Source organism: Fundulus heteroclitus, chromosome 13 (assembly GCF_011125445.2).
Source record: "Fundulus heteroclitus isolate FHET01 chromosome 13, MU-UCD_Fhet_4.1, whole genome shotgun sequence".
Taxonomy (NCBI): domain Eukaryota; kingdom Metazoa; phylum Chordata; class Actinopteri; order Cyprinodontiformes; family Fundulidae; genus Fundulus; species Fundulus heteroclitus.
The window spans coordinates 3,167,021-3,194,225 of record NC_046373.1 but is presented as its reverse complement, the minus strand read 5'-3'; the positions used below and the strand labels follow the sequence as shown (position 1 = coordinate 3,194,225).

The following is a 27,205-nucleotide window of genomic DNA, read 5'->3' as shown; positions in this document are numbered from 1 at the left end:
GCAAATGCTACAAAATTAAAATGTATTTCCACTGAATACCGCGGAGATTCAAAGCAAAGTTCAAGAACTGACTAGACCTTCCCCACTGTTCTCAGTTTTGAGTTTAGAGTTGGTAAAGTTCTGTTATTGATGCAAAGTTGAGGATATCAGTGCCTCAGGCATCATTCAGTGCTGCGAGATGGGATTGCTCGGCTTTTAGGATGGTATAAAATCTTGTAACGGGGATCATGCTTGTAAATGTTGCAACGAGTATTTCAGTCGCAATATATATGCCTATTTTCTCCGTTCTTTCTCATCTGTGTCTCCATCCCTTTGCGACCTTTAGCTTTTCGGGCAACGCCATTTGTGTCCGTCTGCTGCTGCGAGACTCTGTCCAACTGGCTAAATATTACATTAGCATTTTAAATAGCAAGTTCACAATCCTAAGTATATATTATTCACTAATTAAGGCAAGTTTACATGTATGACTCTACTGTAAGGATGCCATCTTTCACTGCGTGCTGTTCAATTTAACATTTTTTATCAGCATCACAAAAACCTCTTTGAGACTTTTTTGAGAGCTAACTAGAAATATAGCATCTGCTGTTAAGATTGAGCCGAGGTTGATTTAGCCCTGCGGTGACATCCACTCCACTCTTTGCTTTTCTGCACATGGTGCATCAGTTCAAGATGATAACGATCATATTTATGCAGTTAATCCTGTTTACTCTTGCTTTAATTGATGCCAAAATGTCACCGTTGTATTTACCAGCAGAGGTTTATTTTTCCTCGGATTGTCTGCCATGTTCACTGGACATCAGACCTTTTTTGAGGCAGTTTATCTGCTGCAGAAGCATCTTTTTTAGATTATGTATTTTCTTCCTAAATTTGCCAATTTATAATGCGATACTTCAGCAGCCACAGCTAATGCTGATCACACTGTTGTGGCTAGAGATCAGAATCAGCTGATTTTCCGTTAATTAGCTCTGATTAGTGATCAACAGGCCACTACTAACTACTGACAAAATGTTTGTTAGTTTTGGTGTATTTACTAAATAAAAAAAAAACAAGAGCTCTCAATTCAGTTTCTACATTGATGCATCATCCAACATTTTCTTTTTTTTTTAGCGAAGTATGCTTTAATGTAGAAATTGGGTTCATTTTGTAATTCACTTTCAGTTGGATTCAAAACTACTGCATATGTCAAAGAACTTGTCGCACAATTTAGTCTAATTTATGTTATAGTCGTTTGAAAAAAAATTACATCTGAATTAGCAGGCTTTTAAGTAAAGATGCAGCGATCTAGTTTTTCCCCAATCCAATACCGATACCTGGGCTGAGCGTACCGGCCGATAGCGATCCGAAACTACTGTTAAGTTTTTGCGATGTGAGTGAAGGCATCAGGCTTAAAATCAGAGTGCGAAATACCGGGCGGGCTAAAGTTAAAAGGGGGTCTTAAATTGTGTCAAAAAAAGTAAAAATGAAATATTTTTTTGTCACTAATGGTCACTAAAAAAATTTTCAGCTCAACATGTCCAGTATTTAAAATTCAAAACATTTATTCACAAATATCAGAATCAGACATACTTTAATGATCTCAGGGGGATTAATACTAAACATGTTTAAATTTTAGTATTAGGAACTGATCTTATCTATTGTGCCTGTGCACTTTATCTGTTTCACTGTTGGTGAATTAGGAACATCCCCTCGAGTCTTTGTATGTCTGGTGAATGTGAGGAATTGACATTAAAGCTAACTTTGACTTTGACATTGTAATGTTATAGGTATCGGTATTGCGCAACAATCGGGAGATGGGGACCCCCCCCCCCAAATATTGACAGGTATTTCGCACACTGCTTAAAATAAACATAAAAAAAGAAGGTCTGTGTGCTCTTTTAGCATGGTGCGTTTGGAGGTGCTTATTTAAGTTTGTGGTGTTGTGGGGCGTTGAGTCATGCAGCGTGAACGGAGTGTGCGTCGCGCTAACAATAGCTAGCGCGTTAGCTTATTTACGCGGGGAGTTTTTCTCCCTGACGAGAACTTTACTCACCAGTTTATGTTGCTCTCAGACATCGAGGCATTTGAAATAAACAAACGGCTCTTAGCCTAGGCGGCGGGGAGTTATTATATGGTTGGGGAAACACTGCTGTCTATAATATTAATTAAAAAAAATGTATATTGGAATGCTGGATCGTCATCATTCATCCGATATTCGAGCCAGCTAAGTTGTCAATATCGGAGCCAAAATCCGATCAGAGCATCGCATCGGTGCATCTTTACTTTCAAGTAAACCATGAAATCGTCTGATCAGAGCATCTCTAGCATTGACGAATCACAGTCGATGGCAAAAATCGTAAATTTAATGAAGGCTTAGTACATACTAAACACGGCTAACTCTCATCCCTTTATTACATTAATGTTGCAAGGAAAATGGTTCCGTAGCAAATACAAAGTAGGAAGAAAAGAAATTTGCATTAAAAATTCCCTATCTTGACCTTTTTAAGACCTCTAATTTCAGTACTAATAACGAGAGAAACAAATATGATTAGGATATTACAGATGGCAGCTCAGCACCATAAAACAAACCTAAACATTTATAGTTTGAATTCAACGGTTTAGTTTTTTAAGTTTTTAATCCCTGTCTGTCACCTACAGCGAGGAGGACGGTGAACAGGAAGACAAAGCCATCTGGTACTATAGCACAAAGGTAGAGATTTCTTTGTAAAGAAATCTGTATTTGTTTTTACCCTGGAAGCTATTGTGTTGAAATTGTCCACACACTGTCCTTTGCCAGGTCCAACTGGCTGAGCTGATAGATCGCTTGGATAAGGAATACTGGGAGGCCGACCTGTACGCAGCCGTCGAGGAGATAAGGGACGAGGTGCACACTCACATGGACATCACCGAAGACCTAACCAACAAGGCCCGCGGCAACAACAAGTGTTTTCTCACGGCTGCAAACGGTATATGACATGAAATTGTTTTAAGTTGCTAGACGTGACGTCACAATCCTTTTTGATGCTTTTTTTTTTTCTTCTATATTTCTCTTTGAGTTATTGTGTGGTCTCTCATCTCCTTCCTCTGCATGCTCTCATGCCTCTCATGAATCCCACCCAGACGCAGATACCCCCTAGTAGAGCAATCAACGTCGCTGTTATGTAACCTTCCTCACATCCTAATCTAGACCTAATCCAACACTTTCTCTTCAGTGTCTCGTTATCTTTCTTCTCTCTCTGTTCCCACAATACTGCGTTCTTTTTTTTTCTAACTTTCCTTGTCTTGTGAGGAAGATGAACCGTAAGATCTATTTTCTTTATGGCTGTGGTTTCCCTTGAAGTAGGTGCTTGTAACGGTTACTCGGGAAATATCACTGACCTCTAAATGGTGGGAACTGGATGCCTTAAACCGAGTGGAAAGGTCCTGTTTTAAAGCAAACCTAAGCCTTGTTTCTCCTTATGATGCAGTTTTTTTTTTTTTTTTTTTTGCTTTTATACTTTTGTTGATAGGATGGATAGCTTGTACTCCGAGTCAAGCCGCATTTGTTCATCTCTCCACAGGGAGCTTCACAGAAAGAAAGAAAAATTTATAAAGTAGAATCATGATTAAAAGTTTATTCAACCTTTTTTTTTTCTTTCTTTCTTTTTATTCTGTCACCAATGTTTCATCATTCAGTATGAGAACCACTAAACAATCCTGCATCCAAGCAGTCTTTGTGACTGCAGAATCGCAGCTGCTATACGATGACGGTTGCAGTGAAAGACATTGTACTGCTATGCTTAGTCAATTTATCTTTTCTCCATCTGGTGTTTGCATGGAACCTCGTGCAAATAATCACAAAACATACTACCCTTCTCTTTTTATCAGATTTTTTTTTTTTTCTGGACCTCAAACCCTACATTTGATCTTTTCTTGAAATGATTTCCTTTCCTTTAATGCATTCCCACTTAGATGAGATCTTGGAGCGATTGAGAGCAAAGAAGGAGGAAGAGCTGCAGGAGGTGAAAAGACGGGCGGCTGAGGAGGCACAGAAGGCCCGGCTGGAGAAGCAGAGGAAGGAGCAAGATTCGGAGAAGGGAGAGGAAGAGGCCAGGCTGCAACGTGAGGAACAGGAGGATGGCAAGGCCAAAGATCGGGCGATGGATTACGAATCGACAAAAGAGGAGGTTACACAGGAAAGAAACGATGGTGAAAAAAGCAGAGGTACGTGTTCTTATTTATTTTTTTTTACTTTTTGGAAAGAAAATGCTATTGGGACCTAATTTGTTGTAGAACCTAACTATTAATGGAAGAATAAAACGTGCTGCTCTATTGGTTTCCCAGTACCTCACCTTTAATCTTCTTAGTACCTAAAAGAGGCTGAGTTGACAGCTTGGATGAATAAGTAATAAATAAAGAACACATTTAACAGTCATTTTTGTTTTAAGTTGCAAATGTAGTTATGATTAAAATGTATCTAATGTTTGTCTTCGTTCCATTATGTAAAAATGGTCAGACCCAGCTTGACAGAAATAAGTTTAAATCTGGGAGTCTGATTGTCTTTTTTTAGGCTGATTCAACACGTTTTTTTTTTTTTTCAAGCTTCCAAACTACAATTTTAGTCAGATATTCTATTTTTTCTATTAATGACAATTTGACCAAATTAGTCTTCATTTGCCAGCTTTGTCCTTTATCGCCTTAAACATTTATTATAATTTTTTTACCCACATTTACACTATTGCTGCTGTTTTTTTCTACAGTAAATGAAGCTCCGCCCTCTATCCAAGATGGCAGCGCTGGCGGCAGTGTTGAGGACGCACCATCAATCCCACCGGCCCCTTCTCCTTCGCAAACCTCGGCCCCGAGCGCTCGCCCCGCCGCTTCGACTCCAAAGCTCCTGACTTCCACCGTGGAGGTTCGGATAGAGCGATGCGTCTATGAGCAGGCGTCTAAAAAAACTGAAGGTGCGGCTCAAGTATCGCATTGTTTTATCTGTCTGGAGAACCACAGCGGAAATGACCTCTTGGCTTTCTTGTGTTTTATCCTCTGCGATGATACTTCACAGCTGCTGTTGCTCTCATCTTTACTAAAAGGACTTAGTGTCATAGGAAGGGATTCATCTTTTCTATGCTTTATGCTCTAGTCGTTCAGTCTCATCCAGTTGCACGTAGCTCTCATTCCAGCTGCTGGCTTTTGTGATTGAATATCAAATTCCCATTTTTCTTATGGGAATGTTATGTATGAGTGTTTGCTTCATACTTGAAACCCTCCCAGCCCCCAAGATATCATTCAGCTAATTATCACTCCGTTTCTTGGACGCGCCGCTAAGGTTATTAAATCTGATTGGTTTGCAATCAACACGGCATTGTCTCTGCAGTCTACATGATTCAAACTCAAATCTGTCAGTATTGTTTGCCTTTGAAAAAAATCATTCCTGCATTAGAGTTGATTTCTTATGTCCAGTCTTTGATTGAACAATGTTCAGTTTGGTTGTTGCTATTTTTAAACCCAATTGCAAAGTGAAGATGTGCACCAATCCTTGTGTTTATCCATGTTTATCCTCATCTTCCCCGCTTGGGTTATTTGGGTTCATGCGTTACTCAAGAATCATCAGCAGAGGGCGCTAACGCCTAACTTGTTGTTTACCGGCACGGGAAAGTTTTCTTTTTTCACCCATAATATTTTGCTTTTAGTTTTCTTTTATTGTATTGTGTTCTTTAATTAGATATTATGCAGTGATTGTGAAAAGCTATATAAATCATAGCTGCTAAGTGGACGTACTGAACAGCTCAATCATGCAATCCGGTCATCTGTTAGTGCTACTAATGTTTTTTTTTTTTTTTCCCCATTGTGTGACAGAAAACCCAGCATCTGATGCCACCCCTGCCAGTGGAGACGGCGTCCCCAGCCTAGGTCAGCCCTCACATCCCTGTGAGGAGAACAGCAACAGCAGCGTAGGGACCGCTGTCGCTGCCAGGGGACCTGAACCCCCAGACTTGGCCGATAGATCGTCCCAGTCATCCCTGGCAAGCCTTGATGACGCAGGTCTGTTTGTTATAAAGTCAGATTATGAATGTATTTCTGATTATAGCGATGAAAGCTTTCTACAGTCTGTATGATATAGTATGTTATTATAGTAATATATAGATTAGATGTGTGTCTATCTATGTATATATGTATGTCTGTCTGTCTGTCTATGTGTCTATCTATCTGTATCTGTCTATGTGTCTATCTACGTATCTATCTATCTGTCTGTATCTATCTATCTATCTATCTATCTATGTATCTATCTATCTATGTATCTATCTATCTATCTATCTATCTATCTATGTATCTATCTATCTATGTATCTATCTATCTATGTATCTATCTATCTATGTATCTATCTATCTGTCTGTCTATGTGTCTATCTACGTATCTATCTATCTATCTATCTATCTATGTATCTATCTGTCTGTCTATGTGTCTATCTACGTATCTATCTATGTATCTATCTGTCTGTGTGTCTATCTACGTATCTATCTATCTGTCTGTATCTATCTATCTATCTACGTATCTACCTATCTACGTATCTACCTATCTACGTATCTATCTATCTATGTATCTATCTATGTATCTATCTATCTATGTATCTATCTATCTATGTATCTATCTATCTACGTATCTATCTATCTACATGTCTGTCTGTCTGTCTGTCTGGAGCGTGGAACGAAAATAATTTCCCTCACGGATTATTTCTGATTATGTACTTTTTGTGTCTTGGTAGGCCCTGAAATCCCAGTTGCGATAAATTCTGTGCCACCTTTACTACAGTAACCATATTTATTTGACTAAACTGCTCATTGCGTTTCCAGGGGACGGCAAAGACTCGACTGGCGGCGAGATGGCGGGCGGTGGCAATAAAAGATCTTCAGCAACGCGCATGGTGACGCGCCTGAGGAACCCAGAGAGCAAGCTGAGCCAGCTGAAAAGTCAGCAGGTTGCAGCTGCTGTTCACGAAGCAAACAGGGGCTTTAAGGAGGGAAAAGAGGTCAGGCTCCGACATTCGAACGATGTCGTTCCCGATATTTTGTATAGAACGTCCCAACAAAGAAGCAAACATTCTGATAAATCAAAGGTGTAGAGCAGGGGTGTCAAACATACGGCCCGCGGGCCGAATCCGGCCCGCCGAACAATTTAGTCCGGCCCTGTGGCTAAATGCATTATCATTATAATTTTTTTTTTTTCCATTGTCCTGTCTGGCAATGTGGCAATAAGATGCCACAAAGAGCTCATCAGATTTGACTTTCACAAGTGGACAAGATAAAAGGAAGAGAATGATAAAACAATTGTTGAAAAAAACATGTACTTCGTTTAATTGAAAATATGCAGTTCCTATATTGTCCACGAGGGGTGCTGTGTTTTAATTAACAGATTAAGCTTCAGGTGTGGACAAATTCAAATCATTTCTTAATTTTTATCTGTTTGATGTATTTTGTCATGCAGGACAGTTTTTTTAAGTTCCAAAAAATGTGAATAAATGTTTTTCAACATTGTATAATCACTGTGATCAGTTCTTATGCATAATGCACAAGTAAATGTTTAACTGAGTAAAAGTATTGTTGAAATTGCACATACTTTTCTTAAAAACGCTGAGATTATTCATACTATATTGTGTAAAAGTGAAATTAACTTAATATAAAAATCAACAACAAGTCCACATTTATTAGTTCTATTTAATCTTGCAATGAGTTAACTCGTGTGGCCCTCTTGAGATCAGATTAAGCAGTATGCGGCCCCTCAACCAAAATGAGTTTGACACCCCTGGTGTAGAGTTTCCTTTGCAGGTTGCTGTGTTCGTTTTTTTTTTTTTTAAGCAGACTTCATCCATATCTTGTAGTTGGGCTGGATCCAGATCTCCAGATCTAATGTTGCGGTTACTCCCGCAGGTATTGGTTGTGAATGCACAAGGAGACATCTCCCGTGTCAGCACACGGAACAGCAAGGATGTGGTGATGAAGGGAACCATCAGCCAGTTCTTCAAGCTGGGTCAGGAGGGAAAGTACCGCGTCTATCATAACCAGTACAGCTCCAACGCCCTGGCCCTCAACAAGCACCAGCATAGAGAGGCAAGTGGCATGAACGTCTGAACTTATTTTAGCTGTAGTTCTCAACTGTTTTCTTTTTTAAGTTTTTTTTTTTTTTTTTTTTTTTTTTTTAAATGTCCCTCAGAGTTGTTGGGAAATTAGAAATTATTCACACGTTTGTTTAGAGCTTTAATTCCTGCCATAAATGAAATTCACTCAAATTCCTATTAAGATGCACCAACTCTGGGAGCTGATCTCTTTTCCTAATTAAAGTTTTAACTGATTAGGTTTTTTTTTCTAAAGACTGTGGCAGATTAAAACGCTGCTGCAGGTTGTTTTGAAAAAGGTGTTTAGTGTTGAATCCTACAGAAAATAAAGGAATTATCCCCATTTATACATCGAATCATACGTCCCTAACATTTATCTGATTTTTGTCAAACTCCAAAGTAAGAGCTGCTGGTCGACACGTTTAGAGATCAAAAATGGTGCGCTATAGTCTTTGTGTTTTAATAAATGAGAAGAACAATTCAGATTTCTTTAAATATAATTTACTTATTGCTCACCGATCGGAGACGATCGAGAGAAAGTTGTCTGACTCCAGTCTGTGGCCGTCTAATGTGATTGTTTCTTCTGGACAGGACCATGACAAGAGGCGGCATCTCTCCCACAAGTTTTGTATGACACCAGCAGGAGAGTTCAAGTGGAATGGGTCCATTCATGGTTCTAAGGTTCTAACTGTCTCCACATTAAGACTGACCATCATCCAGCTTGAGAACAACGTTCCTTCTCCTTTCATGCATCCAAACTGGGCCTCACACAGGTAAGAACAGAGAGGATTTACCTTTTTTTTTTTTTTTTTTTTTTTTTTTTTTTTTTTTTTTTAGTTTTTTTTTTTTTTTTTTAGTTTTGTGAGTATTAGTCTAATTCCTTAGATTCCAGATGTCAGTTTGTTTTGTTTTTTGTTAGAAAAATCAGAATTTTGGATACAAAAAGAGGCAGTCAAAACCACGGCGTTTATTGCTAAATTAAAATCTATGGATCATCTGTCTCCAAATTTAGGATCATGTAACTGGATTTTGTTTTTTGTTTCTTTCACAGGACCAACTGGATCAAAGCAGTTCAGATGTGCAGTAAGGCCAGGGAGTTTGCGCTGGCCCTGGCCATTCTGGAGTGTGCCATCAAACCAGTGGCAATGCTGCCTGTCTGGAAAGACTCGCTGGGTCATACCAGGTACATAAATACTACGATTGTCTGTACTTAGATTCTGGCTGCAATGAGGTTCACATAGTGTGTTTTAATGACATCACTTTAAAAATACAAAGATTTACAGCAAAAATGCAGAATGTGATCAAATTAGGTTTACTGTGTTTTTGGACTATTAGTCGCTCCGGGATGTAAGTTGTATCACTCAAAAAAATGCGCCATAAAGAGGAAAAAACATATGCAAGTCGCAACGGACTATACACATTTATTTCACACAATCCAAGACTGACATTTAATCTGGTAACCCAATTTATTACATTACACAGCTGCATTCACAACTGGCTGAATAACATGGAACATTCTTTGCAGATTGAATGGAGTAAATTAGATTGAATGGAGTAAATTAGCAACGCCAAGCAGCACCGCTTCATCAAGCGCATTTCTGGAAGTTGTCAAAATAATGCCTAAATTAGACCGTGAGAATAACGGTGCTACGTGCTGAGCTAACAATACGACGCGGATGTTTCAGAGCAACATAAAGCTCACGTGCATCAGTGTAACCCGCCCGGACAACAGACCTGTAAGCTAGCGCTAGCTGTCATTAGCTTCACGGACAGCCCAATAACAGGGTTCTGTCGCGGTCTGTTTCCTTCGAGCTGCACCTCGCAACGCCCCGCTGGGTAAATGCAGACTGAAACAGCGAAACAACATACAAACATGTGTTCAGTCTTTGTTGCCTATAAGTTAATGTTTCAGTACATTTTTAAATGAAACAGGAGCAGCATATAGGTTTCACAAGGCTTTCCATCCCTCTTGTGGCTATAGATATTGTTTGCTCCTTGGTTCATGCTGGTCAGTGTGATTTACCATTTAAATTTAATATATATGTCACATCTCAATATAAGTCGCAGGATCGGCCAAACCAAGAAAAAAGGTGCGACTTATAGTCCGAAAAATACAATTATTTGAAACAGAAAAACTACAATCAGTCACACGGCTTCTGAAAACTGACTTATTGATTAATGCTGTTGTAATAATGTCATCTCTGAGACTTAATTACTGTTATATTGATATTAATGCGTGGACCTAAGCAGAAGTATAGAAAACCTTTTTATAATGTCTACCAAGTTGACATTAGCTGGTTAATTAGTAGGGCTAGCTGCTTGAATAGTTTTTTGTGTTTGGAAAAGTTTAGGAGAACCATTTTCTTCCAGCTGACCAGCAGTGCCCATCCACAGATGGGAGAGCGGCCGCAATTTTTGGTTTTTAAAGCATAACCTTTTGAAATGATGGTATTTACCAGTAACCAACCTGAACCCAACTGTATTCTTTTTCGGTATGTGAATAAATCTTTTATGAACCTCAGTACACAAAAGTATTTAAGAGAGCAGGTGCTTATGTAGTGTTTTCTAATTAATGTCGCCCTGACACAAATCTCACTTTAAGAAGAGTAAAAGGTATTTTTTAGACAATTCACACACAAAAAAATATTTCATTGTTGCTTTTTTTTTTTTGGGTTAATGAAAAGTTTAGTTTCTGAAGGCGTCCTCTTGACAAAACTTCCTCATCTTCTGCGTTCAAACGTTTTCTTCTACCCTTCAAAAGCTTCGAAAACACAAGTAAGCATTGAACAAATGTGCACTGGGTATGTTCACTGGGTTTAGCGGGCAAAGCCGATGGTAACCAGATCCGTTTAAAAGGCCCACCCTAGCTGTGAGGCATAATATTTTGATTGCACGTCCACGACCAGCACCACCCCGCTCTGCCTCTACTACGGCTCCTGCAACATAAGAGCCTTTCATAGAGGCGATTGTCCAGGATTTCTCAAGGTTAGGACCAGAGTAAGTGTGTATGCATCCAAACTTTAGATATCAATGAAAGTGGGAGAGAAAATGCATTTAGAAAACATTTTTTAAGGGATTTTTAAAGATAAAATCTGTTTTTCATTTTAAATGAAATCAAAACTCCTTCTTTGTGTTGAACAGGGTTCCTATGCAGTCTAGAAAAGTTTGATTTTAGCATTTTGGATGTATGGAAAAAGGAAACAAGAGGATGTAAAATGATATTCTCTATTCCTGCGTCTCTATATTGTGTCCTTCCTCTCCTCCTTCTTTCCTTTTTGAGTAATTCCATCCTTCCTTGTCTCCTTCTTCCTTGTCTCCTTCTTTTCTTCTTTCATTAATTGTTTGTTTTTTAACACCCGTCACACTGTCACTTTCATGTAATTTTGAGAAATATTCTGTCAGGTGCAATCAAGCATCCACGTGCGCTCCGTCAATGAGAGATTTAAAAATACTTTCAGGTTAAACCGCATGACCTCCATGGAGCGTGAAGAGAAGGAGAAGGTCAAGAAGAGAGAAAAGAAGCTGGAAGACGAGGAGACCATGCAACAAGCCACCTGGGTCAAGTACACCTTTCCAATCAAGCACCAGGTAGTTAAAGTGTGTTTTCTTCAATTACAGATGTGCTGACAGTTGTTTGAAAACCGCAATAAACCAAACTCAAAAGATTATGAAACAAAACCTACACACTTTTAATCTGCCTGGGTCGGCGCATCTGTTGTCTGAGTCAGATTGCTCTGAAGCTTAAAATGGATTTTAAACTCTAAATATCTTAAAGTACAGAATGAGTCAATCTGGTAGGAAACAATGTGGCCTATGTTGGCCCTGAGTGACCATCAAAGGCTCTTTGATACGGAAGGTCAAGCACTGCTGTGAGTCATTTCCCTGAGCAATTTGTGCTAAATATATTTGTAATCTCTGAACATTTAAGTCTTCAGTACGGAAACTTATTTTGCTTGTCTTCGTCGGCGGGAATTTTTTTTCTACATTGCCCCTGATCAGTTGAGGTTCTTATTTTGTCTTTATTGAAGGTTTTCTCTCTTTCTTTCTTTCTTTCTTTTTTTTTTTGTCTCATACGTAGGTATGGAAGCAGAAGGGGGAGGAGTATCGTGTTACAGGCTATGGGGGCTGGAGTTTTATCAGCAAGACCTATGTGCCTCGGTTTTCCCCAAAGCTTCCTGGAAACACAAACGCCAACTACCGCAAAGAACTGGAAGGTCTGAAGCAAGTCTTTCTCCCATGAGTCACTGTTTCGAGAAAATTAGTCAAGGATTATTTTCAACATATTTTTAAATCTATTTTGGATGGAAACTGTTACTCTTTCTTGATGACTTTTGAATTTTGATATATTCAATATGTCAATATAAAAGACACTTTAAAATTGTGCAAAACCCAATTTAAGAACCCAAAGGATTTTTACTTTCCCAATTCACAGCGCTTAGCAAAATTATTCAGGTCTTGAATTTTTTATTCAGGCCCCCACTTTTTGTCACAAGTGTATTTAATTGGGATTTTATGTGATAGGCTGACACAACAAGTAGAAGGGCTTCAATATAACGTGAGATGTAAATCGTACAGTTTTCAGGTGTTCTTCTACAAAGGAAAGTTTGAAAAGTGGGTTGCTTATTTTTGTTCAGGCCCGCTACAGATGCGTTTTTTTTTTTTGGGGGTCTGCCAGCCGTTTGTATCTAGAGGCTGAAGTTTCTGCATGTCGTTTTTAGCAGAAATATCTAAAGCCACCCGAGCTTTGGAACTGCAGCTCCTCCAATGTTACCCTGGCTGTTTCTCTGATTGTCGCGCTCATTGATCGGCCTAACTTCAGCTGAACGGACCTGTCTTAGCAATGAGAGCTCAGCACATTTCTTTACAGCTTATTCCTGCTGGAAACTACTCCAGAACACTATACCCGTCTCCTTGGTCTTCATGGCTCTGTATGTTTACTGATGTTCTCTAACACACACCCTAAAGCCTTCACAGTACAGCTGGATTTATGCTGAGATTAATTTACAGCCCGCTGTTTTAACTGATTTGGTTACTTATGAAAAGATTGGCTGTGCTGGATTTAATTAGGGGCATCATTATAATAAGAGCTGAATACAAACGTAGGCCACATTTGGGGGAAAAACAAAACTTTTCCTGCAATTAAATGCCAATAAAATGGCTTAAAGCTGTACAGCAATATGTGGAAAAATAGCAGGGCTATAGATGCTTTCATGGATACTATTGCAAGGCATAGTATGATGCTGTTGTAACTCCAATTATTTGTTTAAGTTGATTAACAGATCATTTAAAAAAAAAACTGCTGGTAAACTGTTGATATTCAACCTTTAAAAAAAATGTCAGACTGATTCAGTCTTTAAATAATGTGGAAAATAATTTGTCATTCTGATTTCTTTCTTTCTTTCCCCTAAAGACGCTAAACTTGGCAAGAGATGCAGCCTGTTGGACTTGAGCCGACGGCCCAGTTTAGTTGCACCAGAGGCCCAGGATGGTCCTGCCTCAGGCGGTGAAACGAAGGATCAAGACTCCGCAGGTGTCTCCAGAAAACCTGCTGGAGATGTGGAGACGAAGAAGAACGAAGACGCAGACGAAAGAGAAGAAAAGGAGCCAGCGGATTGGTCTGTAAAGATGGAAGTGGATCCTACAGAATCGTCTTCAAAGGAGCAAAGTAGGGTATTACTCTCCGAAAGCGTCTGAACGTTACATGACTTCTGATTTTTGTAAAACTACCTCGTTGACAAAGTTACTAGAACAGCTGCGCTCTGACTGCGGCAGCATCAACAAGGGGAACATATAGGGTTCCTCATATGCACCATAATATACATACCAATTTGTGCAATTAAATGAAATCAGATCAGATTTACTAGAAATAAAGAGTGGGGTACCGCAAGGCTCGGTGCAAATGACTCGAACAACATCTTAAACATGAAAATTGTATCATTTGCAGATGATACAAATGTATTTGCATCTGGTAAAAATCTTAAACAGACACTTGCGCTAGTCACACAAGAATTGATTGAAATAAAGAGATGGTGTGATATAAATAAACTATAGTTAAATTTGAAAAAAAAACAAAGTTCATGATATTTGGAAACATTAAAAAAAGTAATGAGATAAGGTTAAGTATTGATGATGTAGAATTAGAATTGGTTGATGAAATAAAATTTTTAGGTGTCATTTTAGATAATAAAATTAGTTGGAAGGGACATATACAGCACGTCCGGTCAAAGCTGGCCAGATGTTTGGCTGTTATAAATAAAGTCCGGCACATTCTAACCAAACAAGCTTTACACACATTATACTGCTCATTATTTCAGCCTTATCTAACCTATTGCGTTGAAGTGTGGGGTCACGCTTACAAAACAAACATTCAACCATTGATTATTATGCAAAAGAAAGCAATACGAGTAACAAATAACAAACATTTTAGAGATCACACCCACTGTTTCTTCCTTGATTCAAGAGTTCTCAAATTTGTAGATCTGATCAATTTCAGAACTGCTCAAATCCTTTATAAATCAAGAAATAACTTACTTCCTGCGCACATACAACAAGTGTTTTCTGATGGAGATGGAAGGTATAATTTAAGAGGAAAATTAAATTTTAAAACTAAGTATGTTCGAACAACAAAAAGAAGTTTTAGTTTATCAATTAGCGGAGTGAAGCTCTGGAACAGCTTGCCTGAAAACATTAAACAATGTAAAAGCATCCAGCAATTCAAAAAAGAATATAAGAAAAGTATTTTTGATGAATACGAAAAAGAGTAATATACAAAAAGTTGGTATACTGTTTGTTTTACTGTAAATATTTGTCCTTTACCTCCATGACACATGTAACTGAGGGGTAGGGCTTAATTAGCTTATGCTTCATCCTACTCCTTTTTGAAACATGATACATGTAGTATTAAATGTAAACATTGTTAAATCATATCATGCTCCAAATAAAACATGACCAAACCAAGGACTGCTTCATTTAGAGCAGGGATGGGCAACTGGCGGCCCGGGGGCCGCACACGGCCCTCGTCATCACTCAGTGCGGCCCGCGAATGGATCAATAATGATGATAATAATAATAATAATAATAATAATAATAAAAAAAACAACAACAAAAAAACATGTAATTATATATTTGACCGATAGAGGGCGCGCCGTACCCAAACAATAGCGGGCAAGGGCCGTTTTGCAAACAGCGAGGAAGAAATTCAAGAGCCACGGCCACCAGCAGTGGCATAAAGGGAAAACTTGACCGAGAAAGTCACATTTTTCAGACAAAATGGGAAGAAGTACGGCAAAGGTTTTTGTGTTCCCAAGAGGTACGGCTGATTTATTTGTTGTGGTCTCTTGCAATCCACACACAACAATAAACCGTGGGAGCCTACGTGAGTTTTGAAACTGCAAAGCATCTACACAGCACCGCGTTCACAGACCAGTGTGATGCATTCGCGAGCGTCAGAAAGCTATGGTGCATTCAGGAGCATGGGACATTAGATTTTTCAGAATAAAAAGCTAACAGATGTGCATAATCAAAAAATAACAGAAATACAATTATAGATCATTCAGTATTGTAAGAAAGCCCACACTGTTTCTGGATCGACACATTATTGTTTGAGTTAAGTTCTCTTCCGTTTTATGCCTCTTTCCTTGTAAATTTGAAATGTCCCATGCTCCTGAATGCATTGATATGGAGGAGTTTAAATTCCTTTTTTGCAATTTTTTTTTAAAGCAAACGGTTTGTCTTTTGCTTAAGGACATGTTAAAATGCATTTATATGCAGAAAATAATTATATGTTGGTGCAGTAAACATACAGATATAAATTCATCTAAAATTTGTTCTTATTAAGAATAATTTGTAGCGTCTTTCATATCCAATTATTTGAAGTGCGTGGTCATGTGGCCCTCCAACGGTCGTGCTGAAAAAAATTTGGCCCTCTTTATCATGGAAGTTGCCCATCCCTGATTTAGAGAGAGAAAAATTTAACAAAAAAAAAACGTTTTATAACCTTAAAAAAAATTATTCCATATTTGATTTGTCATATTTATGATGCAGTCTAATGACATTTTAATTAAAACACAAACTGAAGTGTGAATGCCTTTGCCTCTTGCAGAGCTCAGTGTTCAGGAGGCTAAGGCTCCCCTAAAAGAGGAGCCTTCGGACCATTCTCAGCGACCCTTCAACTACGATGTCGTGGACATCAGCAAGGGCTTCCTGACCCGCGTTGCTTACAAGAAGAAGGTGAAGACCTCCAAGCTGGACAGTCTGCTGGAGCGCCGAGTGAAGCAGCACATGATAGAGGAGAAGCAAAGACAGCAGTTTTCTGCATCCAGGTCACTGGCACCGGCGCCGGTTTCTTCCCCTTCAGCCGCCGCGCCGAGCACTCCGGTCCGCCCCCGGTCGCCACTTAAGCCACACAATCTTGCGCAGACGCATCTCGTCGACAAGGAAGCCGCGAAAGTGGAGGACGAGCTTCCGGCGGCGCAAACGTCCGGGGCAGCGAAATCCGGAGGGCAGGAGGAAGGAGAGAGTCTGACTGAACTCTCTGACGCGTTTCCTTCCTCCGTTTCAGACTGCACGCCCCAAAAAAGTTGCAATACAGGTAGAGGTGAAGATTCGCCACTCAGTAAAACGGCCTCCATGCCCCAGGACTTGAAGCAAAACGTGGAGGAAAGGACTACAGAGCATAAAGAAAATAGCACTGGAGGTTCTGGACGAGAAGCTGAGCAGGAGAAAGAAGCCGAGAGGACCGATGGCTCTTTAGAGCAGCGCACAGCCTGCGTTGCATCAGATGTAACCCAGGCTGAACAATCTTTCAATCCAGAGTCTGACTCTGGGACGACACTTCCAAGTGTTCTTGACCAAAACAACAGTGAAAACGAGTCTCCCCTCAGATACTCGGACGCTCTCGGTCCCGTGCGCTTAGAGGAAAACGGCTTCGGGCCCGAGGAGAAGCAGGGAAGTCTGCAGGGCATCGGACACAACGGGACCGCAGGCGACGTCCCTACCAAGCCGGTTTCACCTGTGCCTCAGGTAAACGGGAACGACGGCTTGGTGGGCGAAAGCTTACCGAGCTTGAACAACGGCGTGCTCACCGACAGGCCCGACCCCGATCTGAACAGCGTCGGCAGAGCTGAGGAGCAGCGGCAGGTCGCGTCGCTGAAAGACGGCGCGCCGCCGAAGCCTTTGGTGAACGGAGACTCAGTAAACGACGGCGTTGTTTTAAAAGGAAAAGATTCGGAGGCGGGGGGGAAGATGACCGCACTGGACCAGGACTACAGCCCTCCACCGAAGACGACAAAGCTTGAAAACAGTACGGACAAAACCGGAGTCAACACTGGGAGCAACCTGCAGAACAAGAGCAGCTCTGCCTTTTATCCCGAGGAGACCAAACGCGCTCCCGCCGTGAAGATCATCAGGATGGCTCCCTCCCCGATCCCGTCGGCGGAGGAGTCCAGTCTGAGCGACGGCTTCGCAGAGGAGAACAGCAACAGCGAGTCGGCAGAGCCGTTCAAGACAATCATCACTCAGGTAACCACCACCTCCACCACCACCACGACGACGGTGGTCTCCACGGAGACGAAAGCGCCGGCCGGATCTACGGCGGCGGTGGTGACGACAAAGAGCAGCGCGGTCTCGGCCCTTTCCAGCATGACCAAAACAACGGTGACCAAAGTGTGCTGCTCCGCGCTCGACTGCCTGTCGGAGGACAGCCAGAGCGAAACGCTGGTGCAGGAGCAGACGACGACGCACTCGGTCTGCAGCCGCCAGTCGGCCGCCGGCTCGACGACGGTGTCGTCGGTCTCCGTGAGCCGGCAGGAGTGCTCGTCGACAAAGGGACGCGTGCGCCTGCTCAAGTTCTCGCGCACAAAGAAAATGCGCTCCGACACGGCGCTTCCCTCCTACCGCAAGTTCGTCACCAAGAGCAGCCGGAGGAGTATTTTCGTCCTGCCGCACGACGACCTGAAGGTGCTGGCGAGGCGGGGAGGTTTCCGCGAGGTGCCGGTGTTCAGCTACAACGCCAAGCCAGCCCAGGACATCTGGCCGTATCCGTCACCCAGACCCACGTTTGGCATCACTTGGAGGTAAATCTGCTTGTCTTGTTGGCATCAGGCCGACGTTGCTGTTCTGTCTCTGCAACGCTAGATCTGCCGCTCTGACATCCCAAAACCATTTCGCCGTTTTTCAAACAGGGTGAGGGAACAGTTTGGCACACGCCTCTTATGAATATTTAGTCAACAGTATTCTGATACAGACCATAGAAACAGCAGATAACATTTAAAACATACACAAGCATTAGGAATTTTCTTCTCATGCAAAAACTGTTGATCTGTGACTTAGAAAATGTGACGGATTTACTGTTTTGTGACATGAAAACGTGGGGCTACACTGCAAAAACAGAACTAAAAATAAGTAACATTTTCTTTAAATGAGTGTATTTGTCTTTGATTTAAGCAGGTAAATAAGATGACTTGCCAATGGAATGAGATTTTTCCACATAAAATAGGAACAATTCATCTCCATCATCTTATTTCAAGTCCAGGATGTCTAATTATCATATTTTAGGGGCAAATATACTCATTCCATTGGCAGATAATCTTATCTACTGGCTCAAATCAAGGACGAATAGACTAACTTTAAGAACATTTTACTTGGTTTTTAGATCTGTTTTTGCAGTGTAACATATTTCACTCACAGTGTCAAGCTAACCTCATTTACAACACATCGTTAGTTTCAATACAGCTCATTCCTGGCCAGGCCGCTTCTGCCTGAGACGTTTTACAATGTCATGTTCTGTGTTTTGTATTTTCTCTAACGTTTATTACTGCTGTGCTGATCTCCACCCTTGACAGTTGTAGTCGATTGTGTGTACGTTTGTCCATCAGTAGGAAAAATGGCTGAAACAGTAGAAAATTCACCATCTCTCCGACCAAAGTTTAGCCCGTTTCTTTTTATTTATTTTGTTAGCAGAATCTCCGTTGGGCTGAAAAACAACACAAACTGCGTTATCGCAAAGAATATTGAGCGTCGCGTTTGCTGCGGTTACAAATCAACGGACCAGTCGGCCGCTATGTTTTTCATTTTATTTTAGTTTTTGCAGTGAACAAAGCTTTTTTTTATTTATTTTTTTATTTCCCCAAACTGCTAAGGTCGACGATATTCTAACCTGTGGCATAAGATCTCTTTAACTATATTCAAGCAACTTCAAGTAACTATTTTGCACATAGAATGACTCTCGGTTCAAAAATGAGTTTGGGTGTAGTTTTTTTTAAAAAGCAACGAGGCGCGGGGGATCAGGTCACACCCCCGCTGTTATGTCTCGTAGCTGCCAAGCGAGATGGTGACCTCCCCGCTGTAGTCATGTGTCACATAAGGTCATGCTGGCTTTAGCTCGACGTAACGACCACAGTGTGCAATTAGCCGGTTGTGGTGTTTTAGAAGGAAAGATGTTTGACACACGTTTTAGGCGTACAGCACCACATCTGCTCACTACACTGCAAAAACTGATCTAAAAATAAGTAAAATGTTCTTAAAATTAGTGTATTTGTCCTTGATTTGAGCAGGTAAATAAGATGATCTGCCAATGGAATGAGTATTTTGACCCCTAAAATAAGATAATTATACATCTTGCTCTTGAAATAAGATGATGGAAATGAATTGTTCCTATTTTAAGTGCAAAAATCTTATTTAATTGGCAAATCATCTTATTTACCTGCTCAAATCAAGGACAAATACACTAATTTGAAGAACATTTTACTTATTTTTAGATCCGTTTTTGCAGTGTAAGTTTAACGCCGATCCTCTGTAGGTTTTCTGATGCCCTGAACGTGGCCGGCTTCACTGGTGATTCCTGAACGGTCAGAGAGGCTCATCTGTGTGGGTTTATCTAAGGCTTCTGTTTGTGTGAAAATAAGACGATCACAAACCCATCTGTAGAGCAACACCTTAGGATTTCCTGTTTTATTCGTTAAATAAAGTGACTTGGCCGAGATTCTTTTTCCACCTTTTAATCCCATGTTAGTCTTGTCAGAGAGGTGTGTCCTCTCAGTTTAGCATTGGCGTCTTCTCTCCCACCATCTGCCGTTTTTTTTTTTTTTTCAGTTTTGGCCCTGAGAGCGCGCTGGAGCTCCCAGTCCGGTGTCGCGCAGGCACCGCTGGTTGTTTTGACCAAAACTTCAGAGTCCCAGAGCAGACGTGAATCACCCGGTGGTCGGAGAGGTGTCACCGTTGTTCACTTTCTGCGCTGACCAAGCCCTGCAGCCTGTGCATGTTTTTTTCCACTTGCGGCTACACGCGGGAATGTGCATATCGACCAAACTCCCCCGTACACACTCCCAAGCCCTGTGATGATCGTGTTTTTCGTAGATGTTGGAGATGCTTTTAATCACAGCGTCTAAGAGCCAAATTCATTGTTGGGGTGACAGAATTCCCGGCCGTAATGAGCCGAGGAAGATAAACGCCTTCTTCTGGACATCATTCATGGATGAGTGTCATCCTGTCGTAAATTTCCAAGTGACTAAATTAACTGCGTGAAATGAAAAGTGTTCTTTGATACGTCAGGAACGACCCTAAACATCTGCCTGAGCATAAAAAGTATTTATCCAAAATGAAAGCCACTGCTGTTGGTTTCACGGAAATATGGACAATCCCAAAAAGTCTGTGTTTTTTTTTATCTGCGTCTTCTGTTTGCACGATTGCAACGCAGTTTGTTTTCTGTAACCCGGAGGGAGTCATTACGACACCGGCAAATGTCGGAAAACCTTGACGTTACTAATCCGGTTGGACCTGGAAATGTTGACTTGTGTTTGTGCATGACTAATATGCTTCCTCTGGCCACTGCGTCCAGGTACCGGCTGCAGACGGTGAAGTCTCTGGCTGGCGTGAGCCTCATGCTGAGGCTGCTGTGGGCCTGTTTGCGGTGGGACGACATGGCCGTCAAACCGTCTGCCGCCGTAGGCACGACGCGTACAGGTAGACCCTCAAGCCAACGCGGCCTTCTTTATGAAGGAGAAGGGAAACAAAGTTGTCGAGAAGTGTGAATGCCAAATCGGGCGGTCTCAGATGTTGTATAAGTAACTGTTGTTCATGCAAAGTGAAATAATATGTCTCCAACAACCTGATTGTCAAAAAAAAAAGCTTTTCTTTCCCCATTTCTTGCTTATATGTACTTTATATCTCCAACTTGTCACTGTTTTGACCTAAAAACCGGTACAGAAGTACATTTTGCTGTCATTGTTTTTATGTTAGAGTGCATTTCCTCCATTTTATTTTTTTCTCCTTTCGGGGTCTCGTCCTCACCACCTTACCAACCAAAGCCCTATCCCCACTCATTGCAACAGAGACATCAGACACTGAAATCACCACCACCGAGATCATAAAGCGGCGTGACGTGGGACCCTACGGCATTCGGTCCGAGTATTGCATCCGTAAAATCATCTGCCCCCTCGGAGTGCCTGAGACGCCAAAAGGTAAATGGCTAACTTTCTGTCATCAATAGGGGTGAGGGAGTTAGCATTTTTCCAAGTATGAGAAATAAAACATTAGTTTTTAGTCTTCTTGGTGGTATTTTATTTTGTCCAGAATTTAAAAATCAGACTTTCTTTAAAAAAGAAAAAAAAAAGGCTTAACAAAAGTGTCCAAGTCAAGAATAGCTGTGCATTTCTGATTAAATATAAATGGATATTTATTTATACCGGAGACAAGCTTTCTTCTCAAATCGACTTGAGTATTTGCCCATTCTTCATGCTCAAAGTCTCCTAGCTTGATATTTGATGGCTTCCTTGCTGCAACTGCCTTTTGTAAAGCCCGCCAAAGATTTTCAGTCAGATCTAAATTTGGTGCCTGAGACGGCCACTCCCAGGACGTTCCAGGATCTTCTTCTCAACCACGCTTTGGTTGACTTGGGATCTTTGTCTTCCTGGAAAGTCCAGTGAGCACCAAGGTTTAATTGGCTACAGAAGGTATCATGATCCTCTTCAAAATGGCCTGATATTTCTAGGAATTCGTGATGCCAGGTACAAGATCAAGATCACTACAGAAAAACCGTCCCAATACTCCACCTCTATGCTGGACTGTAGGGAAGGTATTCCAGTTTGGTTTTATCCGTCCATAAAACTATCTCCATGTTTGACCATAAAATCCTTTTCCGTTCAGCGCTCCCCATATGGTTGCCACTGAAGCGCTAGTGCTATCCTATATCACGTCATCCTGTAGGTGTCTTGCAGTCACAAAAGGTCATTTATATGCTGTCTTGACTAATTTGTGTGGAGCCCTTGATGAAATTGTGGGTTTTCTTCCATGACCCAGTAGGTTTCCAGCTGTTCCATACATTTTTAACTTTCTTATGATGCTCCCAGTGGTGTCACTTGGAGTGTTAAATCTTTTAGAAGCTTTTCGGGTGTGATGAAATAATTAGTTTTTCTGGAAGCTCCCTTGTGTTTCCTGTGATTGCAACACTCCTTAAAAACTTAATGGGTAGCAAATTAAGGGTTGTTACAGACTTCCCAGTGGCCTGATTATGATTCAACACCACTTTAAGCCAGGAAAACTATCCAACATCTTTAAAAAAAAAAAAAATAGCATTATGTTGCAGTTGAATAATTGTGACATGACTATCTTGGCAGGATATTGTTTTACAGACAAATGTGTTTCCATCATGTGTTTTCAATGTTGCTCCTTTGGACTCCTAAGGAATTCATCCAAAGCAGAATCTCGCTCTTTGAATAAACTTTAATAAAAAAAAAATCAATAAAACATTTTACGTTTTACACCTCTAATAGTTACTTTACGGTTATGGAGCTTTAAATACACTGATACCAAATCCCATTTAATATAAATTCATACTTAATGTTTGCACTTGTATTTCCCAGATAGTCGGAAAATCGGGTACACTGAACATTTGAACCTGAGCCTGGTTTCTGCTAGAGGTTTCTTCCTGTTAAAGTTGAGTTTTCCTCTCCACTGTCGCTACATGCATGCTTGGTATGAGGGATTGCTGCAAAGTCAGGCTTCAAGGACTTGATGCAATCTGCTGGGTTTCCTTAGCTCAGTAGTTCTCCAATAGTGGGACATGAAGGAATGACAGGGGGGGCCCAAGAATAGCCTATCCTTTTTCCTTTTTTCCAGACTGTTTGGTCTTTACGTGCAGTCAATAGTATGAATAGCTAGGCATTCTCAGATTCCTCAGAGCAACGTGTAGGATTCTCTCCTTTCACGCCACTAGGAGCTTGACAATTTGTTAAATTACATTTATTCGGGTGTATGGACGAAACCGGAAGTGGTTCGGCCGACACCGGAAGGGATCTTTCCGCAACTAGAAATCTAACTAAATCCATCAGAGCACTTCTCGCTCACACTTCCATACATTGCCCAACATTGTGATGATTTTGAACATTTTAAACAGCTTGGAAACATGTTACTTTTGCAAAACAGTCTGTGGTTTCATGGTTATTCTGTACATTAGCACCTAGTTAGCACTATGCTAGCTGTGTTTCACAGTGTTAACAGTATGGTTTGAAACTGATGTGTTATATACTACGCTTTGCAAAAAGTAGTATACTTGAAGCTAATTTTATTAACTAGACTTAAGTTTAAGTCTTAGTATTAATGTAATTAGTCTTAGACTTCTGTTTATACTTTTCAATATAAGTCAAGTATACTCCGCTATACTTTTAATTATATAAAATATAGTTTATAAAAAGTAAACACTTTCTCATTTTATGTATGAAATAAGCATACTTGTAGTACACTTGAATAAACTACCATTTGCTAAGGGCTATATTAAAAAAATAATCCATTTGTGGTTAAACTGTCTGATTTAAATCCAGTATAACTTTGGTTATGTGTTCATATGACTTAGGTCTAAATTTGTGGTTTGAATTAGTGTTTATTGAGGGTTGTCTAATACTAATAATAAGATTAATGACGTGTGTGAAACCATGCAGCAGAAACTATTTGATAACTACTAACTTGGATAGAAAACCTTGGACCAATCTGCCTGTATGGTTTGATTGAATTGACTGTAAAATGCCTTGAGATAACTTGTGTTGTGATTTGGCGTTTCATAAATAAACTGGTTTGATTTGAGGCTGGAGTTTTGAAATGGAAAATGTGTCAGATCACCTTCAGCTCTTTACCAATGGCGACGTAATCTGTTACAGTAAATGATTTTGACAGAAAGTTTAGAAGGTCTATGTGTCCAGATGTTTGACAAAGTCCCGCTTCTTCTTTTAGTAATCCTAACCTGTCCTACATTCCAGAAACGCACACTCCTCAGAGGAAAGGTCTGCGCTCCAGTGCTTTGCGCCCCAAGAAGCCCGAGCCCACAAAGCAGACCGGGCCTGTGGTGATTGAGACATGGGTCCCTGAGGAGGAGCTGGACCTCTGGGAGATAAGAGCCTTCTCAGAAAGGTCAGCGGTCGAGTATCTTTTCAACAAAACTCCTGTGTGTGCAGAGTACTGGCTGTAGTCTCCATTAAAGGGGTTAATAGAAAGTAATTATTTTGCTTTTGGAGATGCAGCCTTTGATTAAAATGAAATGCTTGCATATTTCCACTAGGGCTGAACGATTTTGCAAAATAATCTAATTGCGATTTTTATTTTTTTTATTTTTTTTAAATATATTGCGATTTAATGCGATTTTTTTTTTCCAGTTTAATTTATCATGTCTTTTTAAACATATACAAACAACAAATCAATTTGTTTCCTCGCTGTGCAGATCAGTTGCTAAAACACTCACAGCATCTAAACTCAGAGCAGAAATGATTGCGTTCTGAATACGATATATTTCAACCAAAATTGCAATTTTGACTTTTCTCTGCATTAACCACAAGCAACAAAAATGTTCTCTAAAAAAGATGTTTGTAAAGAAGGACTATTTAAAACAAGAGCTTTTAATGTTTCTATTAATCAGAATATTATTCAAGAGAACAGCTTGTAATTGATTTGGACATCAATCCTTGTTGGACATAAAGTGCGACCAGTCAATGTATTTAACAGATTAACCAGAACTTAATGCTATGTATGATTATATAAACTCTAAAACAAGTAATAGAATTAGATTATTTTACTGCTGCAACTCTCTTCCCTTCCATGAGGAGCAAACCCACTTTAAACATTTTACCGACACCTAAAGGACGCGTCTGATTCACTAATTGTTACATAGCCAAAAATTGCAGACCTCTGCGATTTGGAAATTACGTTTTTTTTAAATCGCGATTATATTGAAAATGTGATTAATTGTTCAGCCCTAATTTCCACCTAAGCATTGTCATATTTATTATCCGCAACGTACTGAACGTTCACGTTATAAAAACAACCTTTTAGATTTTTAGGGTAACATTAGTTACAGCAGAGACCCGCTGACAGGCTGGCCTGGCCTGGGAGACCAGCTCCCACCGCTGCTGCCTGCTGTCGGCCAGACCGTCAGGGATGTCCCGCAGACTGAATCATGTTCATCGGCGCTGAAAAGCCACTATTAAGCATTTGCTAAGTTAGTGAGGGATAACAGATATCAAACGTGAAAATCTTGGCTGGATGTTTTCAGCATTTTGAGTTAATTCTAAGATGTTTCGCCACTGTATGTGTGTCTGTGTGTGTGTGTGTGTGTGTGTGTGAGCGCAGAGCAGGCTTGCTTTCTGTGTCAGAAAAAGAGGAAGGGGGAACCTACTCAGACCATATGGCCTTTAACCTACAGAAAAATTATTTTGCTGTGATCAAAAGTCTGTGATACTTTAGTTAAAATTTGTCCTAGCTGAAGTCGACTTGGCAGGAAAAGTTATACTCATAAAGCTCTTCAGATCAGTCTAGTCTCCCTTTCACATCTGTTACAACCCTCTTTGTTGATCTTTTTTTTTTTATCCAACAAGTGATTAAATATTAGAAATAAAAGCACATTTTTTGTCCCATACTCCTTTGCCTCTTTAACTATCATCTGTACCCTTTTGGATTTGCTCCTCTATTTTAAACACAGAACCAGGTACTCATAATGCCGCTTATATGAAAAGTGGGAAGAGTGGAAATTAGCCATTTTATTTCTTAGAAATCTTAAATTAGGTTCTACGAAATGTTCTAGATGTGAAAGCTTGTTTATCCATTTCACAGGGTGGAGAAGGAAAAAGCCCAGGCAGCAGAGCAAGCCAAAGTAAGTTTGCTTTCCTCAGCTGACATGTTGTTGGATTTTTATCGGAGTTATTAAAGGAACCCTTGAATTCAAGCAAGGCTCGCATGGGTGGCATTAAAGGCTAAATATGTTTTCCAAGGGGATCCAAGCATAACAAGAAAATAATGATTCTCCGCAGCTCAGTAACTGATAATATCTCTGATTTATGTGTTAGATTATCCTTTCCATACATTCTTGTATTTCCTCTGCTGAGCACTTGGTCCACTGTTACAGAAACGTCTGGAGCAGAAGTCCGGGTCAGTCACAGCCACACCAGCCGGGACTCCCGCAACACCTGCTGCCACGCCCAAAGTCATCGTTGGCTCCGTCTCGGGCCAGGGCACCCCCACTGCCAAGGTGGTGCTGTCCACCAAGATGGGCAGCCCCGTTACATTCCAGCAAAACAAAAACTTCCAGCAGTCCTTCGCCACCTGGGTCAAGCAGGGTCAAAGCACGCAAGGTACAGCAGAGACGAAACGTTTCTAGAATGTGTTCAGAGAAGACATTTACATCTTTCTTTGTTCTTTAATGGGTTAAATTATCTTTTTTATGCATGTTTTTTTTTTCCAGTTTGTCTTTCTTCTCTCTCTGGGTTCATAGTATTTTAACACTTTTTTTGTGCTTAATTTTTTTCAGGCTCAGGCGGTGAGACCCCCACGGCCACTTCTAGTGGGCATACTTTACACATTACAGGAACTTCAGCCAGCGGAAAGGTTGTGACCGCGAAGCTGCCGCTCCCCGCAAACAGCAAGATCGTCACAGTCAGCGTGCCTACGACACAAGGAGGTACGGCTGGTTTTAACAAGTGGGAGACATTTTACCCCCTTCTGGCTACGCGTTTGTTTGTTTTCTTTGCAGTACCGCAGGCCCACACCTGAGACATTTATGATGGGCGAAAGAAGTCTCATTAGGTGCACCTTATTACCCGCCAGCCGTTGTAAACAATTTTGCTTGCCAGAAAAGCTCCCAGATATTTTAAGAAGGTCTAA

At 40.6% G+C, this 27,205-nt stretch overlaps 1 protein-coding gene across 3 annotated transcripts in view; it reads left to right on the top strand.

Moving 5' to 3' along the window:
• The window catches only part of LOC105934253 (nucleosome-remodeling factor subunit BPTF), a 60,293-nt gene that overhangs the window by 6,345 nt on the left and 26,743 nt on the right, over positions 1-27,205 (top strand). For 2 of the 3 annotated variants that reach the window (XM_036144898.1, XM_036144900.1), the window contains exons 3-21: positions 2,635-2,686; positions 2,774-2,942; positions 3,928-4,179; positions 4,716-4,919; positions 5,815-6,000; positions 6,810-6,985; positions 7,884-8,063; positions 8,660-8,841; positions 9,120-9,251; positions 11,527-11,656; positions 12,147-12,282; positions 13,479-13,733; positions 16,170-18,141; positions 20,904-21,028; positions 21,373-21,525; positions 24,316-24,466; positions 26,159-26,198; positions 26,451-26,676; positions 26,853-27,002. In XM_036144898.1, the coding sequence (XP_036000791.1) occupies positions 2,635-2,686; positions 2,774-2,942; positions 3,928-4,179; positions 4,716-4,919; positions 5,815-6,000; positions 6,810-6,985; positions 7,884-8,063; positions 8,660-8,841; positions 9,120-9,251; positions 11,527-11,656; positions 12,147-12,282; positions 13,479-13,733; positions 16,170-18,141; positions 20,904-21,028; positions 21,373-21,525; positions 24,316-24,466; positions 26,159-26,198; positions 26,451-26,676; positions 26,853-27,002 (4,871 nt within the window). The remainder of the gene's footprint in view (positions 1-2,634; positions 2,687-2,773; positions 2,943-3,927; positions 4,180-4,715; positions 4,920-5,814; positions 6,001-6,809; positions 6,986-7,883; positions 8,064-8,659; positions 8,842-9,119; positions 9,252-11,526; positions 11,657-12,146; positions 12,283-13,478; positions 13,734-16,169; positions 18,142-20,903; positions 21,029-21,372; positions 21,526-24,315; positions 24,467-26,158; positions 26,199-26,450; positions 26,677-26,852; positions 27,003-27,205) is intronic. The other variant, XM_036144899.1, reaches the window with a different exon arrangement.